This window comes from Pteropus medius, unplaced genomic scaffold, assembly GCF_902729225.1.
Source record: "Pteropus medius unplaced genomic scaffold, Ma_sr-lr_union100, whole genome shotgun sequence".
Taxonomy (NCBI): domain Eukaryota; kingdom Metazoa; phylum Chordata; class Mammalia; order Chiroptera; family Pteropodidae; genus Pteropus; species Pteropus medius.
In genome coordinates, this window is record NW_024352787.1 from 27,471,001 (window position 1) to 27,480,050 (window position 9,050).

The window sequence follows — 9,050 nt, forward strand, 5'->3', positions numbered from 1 at the left end:
TAGCTGTGGCTGGCTCTGAATCCTCTTATGATTGGCAGCTTCTTTCCCTGAGCAGAATTAGTCCCATCCAATGTTAAGGCAGCAGCTTACTTTCGAATCTTAAAGGTGAAAAAGGGCGTATATTCATAGCCTAAGACCCCAGATTTTACTCAAAGACTTGGCCTTCTAGATAAATAACAGTATCAACCACTTTGGCACTTTCTGTTTGATCATTCCCAGGGACAGGAGAGTATACAGAGAATGGAACATGTTTTAGGTATGCAAGCTAGAGTTTGACTCTCGCTGCAAAGGAAATGCAACGGCAGTTTCTTCAGAAAATGTCCTGTTTTGAAGACATATTCCCAGAGGTGCAGAGCTTTAGCGGATTCAATGAACCCCAGAATATAAACGTAGGTGTTTCACTAGAACCCCAGACTAAAAAACTACTTTGGTCAGTACTCCTCTCCATTGCCAGGTTGAAATATTTATTTGAAAAATTGAAAACACAGATGCAATGTATTATACAAAGAAAGGTCTTAATACCATAATAAAAGTATCATTGAGAGGGAACAAAAGCCCGTGCCTACCTGCCCTGGGAAGGTAGGCGCTCAGTGAAAAATGAAATTCATTTATAGGAACTATTCTAATGGAATATGGGGGGAAAGGCTAAAAACAGAAAAGAAAAACCCAACCCCATCCCTGCAAACCTAAGTGTGAAAGAGTTATAAGTTTGAGACAATTGTGTTATCACCAAATTTATCTGAAACCCCTCAGTTTGTCCCTATGAATAGCATCAGCTTAATTCAGGACCTTCAAACCTGAGGTAGTTGAGGGTCACCCGAAAGACATGTCTGGAGATTAACTACTCTCAGAATCGGACCCAACAGCATCTAACCAATTTTCACGTTGCTTTGGCTCCTGGGGTAAAAGGCTGGGCCACCGCTGTGGGTTGCTGATCCTGTATTTGGTCTGGACCTGGGAGACAAAGGACTTGAGCAGCAGCCAGCTGGTCAGTTTCCTGTGTTGATGGCCGGCAGGCCTATGGTGGTAGTTTTCTATGCTACAGGCAGTGCTTTCTCTGGAGGACCAAAGGTGGTAGAGAAAGAGGATGAAGCTGGTCTGATTGGAAAGCCAGGGCCAAGACTGAAGGCTTTCATTGGCAAGAGGGATTTCCAGAGACTTGGAAAGGTGGTAGCAGGTAGCAAGAACTTTACCAGTTATTAAAGACCAGGGTAAGTGGAGCCAGCGGACCTCTCTAGACTAAGGAGCTGACAAGAAGTGAGCACTTCCCGAGTGCAAGCTCAGAACCAGCTCCTCCTTGGTGAGAGGCCAAAGCATGCCAACCTGACCAAATGACATGTACTTGTGACCCCCATGGCACCTGTGTCTGACTCCGCAGCTCAAACACTTTTGAGAAAGGATGCTCTGGACAATGTTTGATTCTTTCAGCCACAGGGCTGGGGACTCATATTTAGGTGGGATCCTAGGGATCAATCGCAATTACAGTCTAACTTAAACTCCTTGCTCAAATATCAAATAACCCCACAAATGTAGGTCTTTTCTATTTTTTTCCTTATCATGTACACACATATCCTTATTCTAAAGGTATTAGAGCACCGTATCGCAAAATTAAATAACGGATACAACTGTATTTTAGCCTCTCATTGATCCTAAACTATTGTTTTGTTGCTGTCCTCTATTGCCATGACCCATTTACACTGACCCATGAGACTCCAGTCATTAATGATGCTCAGTGACTAATTTAAAAGGCTGTGAGGTTCATTTTTGGCCTTAGGATGTGATTTCTGTTTTAATCAAGTTATTTCACACCAAGTATCACAAGCTCATTTTTAGAAGAGCCAAGGTAGGAACAATTTGACTTTGGCTAGAGAACGAACTAGCTTCTGAGTGACGACAAAAATAATTATCAGACAGGCATTGCATCGTGAGACTGACTGAGCTTGTGCTCCTGTTAAAGTGCTTTCTTAACTGTTTTATTACTGGCTAAGCCCATGAAGGTTTTAAAGATTACTGTGGCTGCTTTTTAGAGGGAGTGTTATTCAAAGAGTCCTAATCTGGTCCAATATACTAGATTTGCCGCCCCCCCCCACCCCCGCTGGTTATTTGGAACACAACTGTTTGAATGGCCGAGATTCTAGAAGCAAGGACGAGCTACCTATGGAAATGTTGACCCACACTGAGAACACACTGATCGGCTGAATTGGCACAAGTGGGCCGAGGATGCCACACACCACTCCTTCCGAACCTCAGACGGAAAATTGCTGAGCACAAAGAAGCATTAAACATGAGCGTACTCAGTATCTATTGCTGAGCCCTTTTTAGCCCAGTGTGGAGATCATGTGTCTGAGTCTCACAATCCGAGCTAATGGGAATTTTTTTTGAATGCCCTACTTAGAAAATGCACGGAGACAGAGTTGGGGGGGAGTGGGGGTGGTGTTTAGGGAGAAGGGTGGATTGATTCACAGTGATCAAACAGGAGTCTCACAACCTGTTATGGCCGCATTTAGCAACATTCCTGTGGGGACAGGTCCTGGGAACTACTTGTTGGCCACTATCTAAGAGTTGCTACAGATAAGGAAGACATTGTTTGTCCAATATTGAAAGGTCACTTAAATGCTGGGAGGTCCATCTGGAGGTGGAGAAGTGCTGTCAGGCTGCCTGTATCTATGAGGCTGTTAATGTGCCCTCCATCCTCATCCTGTCCACAGGGCAACAAGAGCCCGGGATGTGTGGCTGAAAGGGATCAGAGCCAGCGGTCCCCTTTTTTGTTTTCCTTGACCCGGACACTCTGAGGAACCCTGCATGCTTCATGATTTAAGCCAGTAACAGATCGGGACGGCATCTTAGCCTTGTTTCTGATTCTTGAAGACTGCTGTATAGGGCAGCAATTCAAGTCTTATAGTCATACCTGAAATCCTAATTGCTCCAAGCATCTTTTTGTAGGCTGCTGCTGCTGCTGCTGCTTAATGGAGGTTAGTAATAAATATTAAGGGTACCAAACCAAGTACAGGGTCCTTTCCTACTGGGAGGAAGTTTGCCTGATTTTTCTGGGTCTGTCTATTAGGTAGAACATGGAACTATCTTCTTCAGATTCAAGAGGACACCAAGGCAGGCAGACATTTGGAGAAAGGAATTGGAAATCCCTCACACGCTCCCTTCTCAGGGCCCTGCCTTGGGGGAAGAGGTGTGGCTACTCTCACCAGCTCCACTCAAGCATGTGATAAGGTTTTTTTCAGCCTGGTCACAAGGAGTTCCCAAGAAAGATGTCTTCTGAAAACATGGGCTGTGTCCACCCTCCTTTCCCTCTTTCTGTGGCCCTCTTGCTTGTGAAGGTGGGCAGAAGCTTTCAGCTGGGCTCCAGCTTTTAGGAAGGAAAGGCACTCGCTCCGCTTCTGCCTTTGGAGGAAAGCTGTGGCTCAGCAGCTCCGCCCAACCCTGGGGAGTGGCCTTGGCTGCCCTGCACTCGCTCAGCAGGACACTTGGCATGGAGGCTGACCGGGAGCACCAAGGTGAAGCCTGAGCAGCACCATTGCTGTTAACTGCTGTGGTCTGGGGCCCCTGAGAGCTTGGAGCTTCAGAGGAGTTCCCTTTGGGACAGTTGGCTATGTGAGTGAAACTTGAAAAAAGAAAACCAAAAAACCCAACCAACCACCATAAGAAGCAGTGGGAATCCATGGAACTGCCAAAAGAGGGAGAGCATTGCCCTGGCACTGTTAGCCCGGACGCTCTCGCGGTTCTTCTGACTCTGCGCACAGACTCAGGGTAATGTCCTTGTTTGGAATCCACCAGCCCTCTGATGCTCACAAGTTTGTGCAAATGATGAAACTGAAAAGACTGAGAAGAAAACAGAAAAGAAAATGCATAAGATCTTCCCTCTCCAGGCTCTCAGCCACAGCAACTATAACCCCTTGGACAAGGGAAGTCCTCTCTGTGGGGTGGCCCTGTTCCCCATCCTCTCTGGACATCACAGGTTCCAACACAAAGGGTGTCACCGTAGAGGGAGTCTTTGGAATGCCATGCAGGTCCTCAGCCCTGGACAGTGGGAGTGGTGTGGCTGCCACTGCGACTCCAAGGGTTTAGTTTGTGGCTGAGGAATAACACACACACAGACAGGCAGCAAAGATTTACACTCTGATGTGTGGGGTGCCGGTGGGCCTCTATTCTTTTTCGGTTACCGCTTCTTGCAGTGCAGGTGAAGATGTTTCTGTTCCTAAAAAACAATAACCATTTATGCTTTATAGCCCTTCATGCATGTACACATTCAGACCACGTTGAGGTCTAATGTATATTATAATCATAACCACCTTGTCCCTAAGTGTCTGGGACTGACTGGAATACATCTGTCATTGGCTTCCAGAGCTAGCCAAGTCCAACGAGAATCAGCAATCTTGGTTGTGATCAAGTTGGCCACGTTGGACGTGTGAAAAAGCAGCACTCACAGAGTCTGAGTAATGAAGAGTCTCTGGGCTGATGGGCAGAACATTACTCCACACCATTTCTAGCTCCTGACCCTTCCTATCTTTTGGCCATTGCTGGCCATAGCTCGCTCTGGACAGTCAGAACCTTGTAATTCACTTGCCCGTTTGCTGGATCTCAACTGACTGCTATTCATCCATTCACTATTCAACTCTAGGCTGGCCAGAGACTAAACTCCTGGGGGGCTAACTGGGCTGGAAGGGAATGGCTAATGAGTGACCAGTCCACTGGTCAATGTAAAGATCTTGAAAGGTGATATAAAAATCTTTCAATCACCACAATTTTCCCAGTTTTGGGTTATAGATTATTTAGAACTAAAAATATGCTCTGTGAGTAGAGAGGAGAAGGAAGAAGTCACTGACGGATGGGTTCCTCCTCCTGTTATATTCCAGGGGAAGGCCCTCATCACCCAGCAGTCCCTTCACTGTGGGTCCTCAGAGAGGCTTACCTTCTTCCCAACCCTCAGCAACACCAGCAAGCTCATAGTGCTTTTTTCGAAGCTCTCCTAGTTTTTGACGTTCTTTCTGCAGTTCATTTTCTAGCTCCAGCACCCTAACCTGTGGGGAAAGTGGAATTCTCTTTTGAGTAGTGATCCGACAACTGTCTTATTTTGACTTAATCCCTCTTCTCCGTGTTCCAGTTCTCATCTTCCATATTATTCATCCTGTTTCCATAGCTTAGCCAGTTCTCAATTACAACCTCATCTCTGCTCTAATTTCTCCATCCTTTCATTCATCCACCTATCCCATCTATATTTTCTCACCGGGACCCTCTACTGGAAGTGAATGATGCTTTAGAGCCCAAATGCCTGAATGAGAGTAGGGCTTACCTTATGTTCTTCTGGTAAATCACTAGCTAATGTTTGGTGTATCTGTGTGGTGTGTTCCAATCCAGCTGTAACCTTTCAAACCCTTTTCCTTGGAAGTCCAGGAAGGAACCAAATATGTCGATTCCGGCATCTCCGAGGCATTGGTGCAACTTAGGGTTATTATCCTACAGGCACAATCTCACTAAAGGAAAGACTGGTTCTCGGCTATCTGTACTCCTCATTAATTTTATTAATTCAAAAATATTTGCTGAGCACCCATCATGTACCCTAGGCTCTGTTGTTGGTGCTGGAGACAGACAAGGTCTTTGTAGGGGGAAGAGACAAACTGATGAACAAGAAAAGATCAGATCATGAAATGACACAAAGGGGTGGAATAAAGACTATGTGTGGTCAGAAAAGGCTACTCCCAGGAAGTAACTTTGGAACTGAAACCTAAATGGCTGTAAGAGATCAGCTTATTCAGAGAGCTGGGGAACAATATTCCAGGCAGAGGAAATAAACCCTGAGGCAGGAATGAGCTTGAGTGTTGGGAGAACAGAGAGAATCCTGTGTGACTAACAAGTGAGATTGGGAGAGGGTCATAAGATGAAGTTGGAGAAACAGGTAAGAATTGTTTCACCTACGGCCTGCCTATAGGCCGGAGTTTGGAGTTTGGCTATTACTCGACGTACAAAGAGTAGCCACTGGAAGATTTTAAGCAAGGAAGTGACATGTTGTTTTAAAAATATGTAGAGAATGAACAAATTGTAGAGGGCAAGAGCAGAGATAATGATACCTAGTTAGGTGATTCCTTTTTTTGTTTTTAAACTTATTATGTAAAATGTAAAACATATACAGAAGGAAGGAGACTGATACAGTGAACCCCATCTTGTGCCTTTCATCTAGTTTCACCATCTATCAACTCATGGTCAGACTTGTCTCAGCAATACTCTTGCCTGTTCTGCCCACCACCACCACCATCCCAGACCCACCATGGGATTATTTTTGAACATACACATACATTATACCTAAGTTTCTTTTGCAGTAGCTCAGGAGAAACAATGGTTGCTTAGATTAGGTTAGGGAGATGGAAAAAAGTGAGAAGATTAATTAAGGCTGTGACTTGGAGATTTCGAGTTGATAAGACTTGTTCATGGATTGGATATAGAGGGTGAGGGAAAAAAGGAACCAATGATGACTCTAGGTTTGGGGCTCAGCACTCAGGTGGGTGGTGGTGGTGCCATTTACGGAAATGCAGAAAACCAGGGGAAGGATAAATTTGAGTAAAAGGGAAATCAAAAGACCTGTTTTAGACATATTAAGTTTGAGATCCCTATTGAACATCAAATGGAGATATCAAGTAGGCAGCTGGACAAGTATAGAGCTCAAGGAGAAGATCTAGGCCAGAGAGAAGAGTTTGGTATTTATCAGCATATAGATGGTATTTAAAGTCAACAAGGGACTAGATGAGACCACTAAGCAAGAGACTGTATAGAAAGGAGACTCAAGCCCGAGCTTAATTCTTTTAGTGTTTACACAGAATTCTGGCCATGTGATTTTTTCTAAAGATACTGAGTGACCCATCCAGAGACTCCATCTGATTTTACCCTAATACTGATGACCAGTAATTCTAGAAGAAGAATGCCAGGTTTTTTCAGGACCCCACTGATTTCTATTTTGCATGGCATTCCTTTATTGAACAACTGAGAGAAATGGCATTGCCTTTGATAGGTTAACAGTGAATTGATTTTTTAAAAAATAAAGGTTAAACACAAATAATTCATATCAGAAGTTTGAAAAATTATCTATAGTAAGATCGTTAAAAACAAGTTTATTGTTGGCTAGGGGATCTTTCATAACATTTAGAGGGACACCAATCCAAGACTAGTGGGCAAGAGTTAAGATTCTGAGCTTTACTACTCACCTCTCTCTACCTCCACTATTTCTTCCAGCATCATTTGCATTCATTCTTGGCCCAAAAGGTATATCTGAGTTCATTTCCCCCCAAGTCTCTCTTTCACTGGCTTCTCGCCATGAGAATAATATTTGGGATTAACGTCATAAGCATTAGAGACTGGCTAGACTTAGAAATGGAGTTCCTACCTGGGAATCCATCTCCTGGCGTTTGATCTGGGTCAGCGTCATGCTTGAGAAGTCCATGGTGTCTGCAAAGAGAGAAAAGAAGTCTTGTCAGATAATATCCCTAGAAGACTCTCATGTGAGAGGTGGCTGATGCCACCGCTCTGCTGAAATGCTTGGTTTGCTACTTATCAACACATGCGTACACATAAATGAGGGGCGGAGACAAAGGAAGATTCAGTGACAAGGTAACCAGGATCAGAACTTCCACCCCTCCACCCCATGGACAACTGGGCCTGCAGAGGCATTTCTTTGGATTCAGAGAAATAGCTAAATGAAATATATGCCTAAAGGTATGTCACTATAGTGATATATAAATAGCACGTTTATGTGGTGTCCCTTTCTATGAAAGAATGAGTATGAACATAAAAAGATGAAAAATAAGAAAGAATTTTGGAGACAGAACAGTGGGAAATTGGGATCACAGAGAAGAATGTAAAGAACAGCTAAATAGGTTGGATAAGAAAAATATTGCTTCTGAAAGGCTACCTGTCTCCTCAATCTGTGATTTTCCAGAAATGGTTGAGGCCACAACCGCGGCAGTGGCCTGGTTCACCCCGCGAGAGGCCTGCTGCAGCTGGGCCAGGTTCGGGCTGTCCTTATTAGCTTTCACCTGCCAAGACCAAGCAGATTTAGGTTCATACAACATAGAGAGGGGTCAAAGACTGAGTCAAAGAGTCGGTCTGGTAGTTCTTGACAAATATATGTGATCTCCTGTAGTCACCAAAGAACTTCTCAAAAATCGTTGCCTGTGCGGTCAACTCCTAGCATATCTGTGATATAAAAAATTATTCCTGGCTTATTTGTTTGGTGGTCAAACTCTAGCTTTATCAGTTATTTTGATGAAGTGCTCCAGTTATAAAAACCAATTTGGGACAACAATAAATAAGGATGATAAGAGAACACTCCTCAGGGTATCATAAGGTCAATGGTTCAAATTTGCAGACTCTTGAAGAAAGGCAGACACTGGCTGTATCTTCATTTGAGTTCTGGAATGCCGTGATTGCTAATCAGAGGTCGGCACAGCTTGGCCCTCAAAGGCCACTTGTAACAAAAGTGAGGAGAGCCAAGAGGGGTGCATATGGCAAGCTGAATAGAGGGCTTCCTTGCTGACAGAAGAAAGGCTCCGAGAGGAGGGTGGTATGGGACCCCTGAGAGGCACAATTTTAATTTGGAACCTGACTCACCTGGACCCTGGATAAATCATCTGTTCTTGGGGTCAGCTTTATCGACTAAGTATCTCTAAACTAGCCAGGCCTTATAGTGTCACAGGGAATCCAACATGGGTCCTACCTTGGATGCAGCTACAAGCTGGGCTGTGCTAGCAGCAATTTCATGGGAACACACCATTAGCTCTTCAAACTTCCCTCTGCCTTGTACCACCAGATCGGCTGCATCACTGACAGTCAAGAAAGGGCAAGATGGATTATGTCACTGTTGCACTGTTGCAGTCACAGCTGCAACCCCTTATGATCCCACCTCTAGACCACCCCCATCACCCTGGCAGCCAGGGAGCACAGCCTGCCTGCCCCGCCCCTGAGCTGCCCCGAGAGACTCGGGCTCCTTTTAAAATTTTTCGTCTTATTAACTTCCTTATCAACCGTGCATTTCCAGGGGGAAGATTTTT

General features: G+C 44.7%; 1 protein-coding gene across 2 annotated transcripts in view; it reads right to left on the bottom strand.

The window, feature by feature from the left end:
• Nucleotides 1-443: 443 nt before the first annotated feature.
• Nucleotides 444-9,050, bottom strand: part of HIP1 (huntingtin interacting protein 1) — a 128,602-nt gene continuing 119,995 nt past the window's right edge. For both annotated transcript variants that reach the window (XM_039849323.1, XM_039849324.1), the window contains exons 27-32: nucleotides 8,717-8,822; nucleotides 7,913-8,036; nucleotides 7,388-7,449; nucleotides 4,925-5,033; nucleotides 4,129-4,210; nucleotides 444-3,834 (exon numbers count right to left, since the gene is read on the bottom strand). In XM_039849323.1, the coding sequence (XP_039705257.1) occupies nucleotides 4,158-4,210; nucleotides 4,925-5,033; nucleotides 7,388-7,449; nucleotides 7,913-8,036; nucleotides 8,717-8,822 (454 nt within the window). In that variant the 3' untranslated portion in view covers nucleotides 444-3,834; nucleotides 4,129-4,157. The remainder of the gene's footprint in view (nucleotides 3,835-4,128; nucleotides 4,211-4,924; nucleotides 5,034-7,387; nucleotides 7,450-7,912; nucleotides 8,037-8,716; nucleotides 8,823-9,050) is intronic.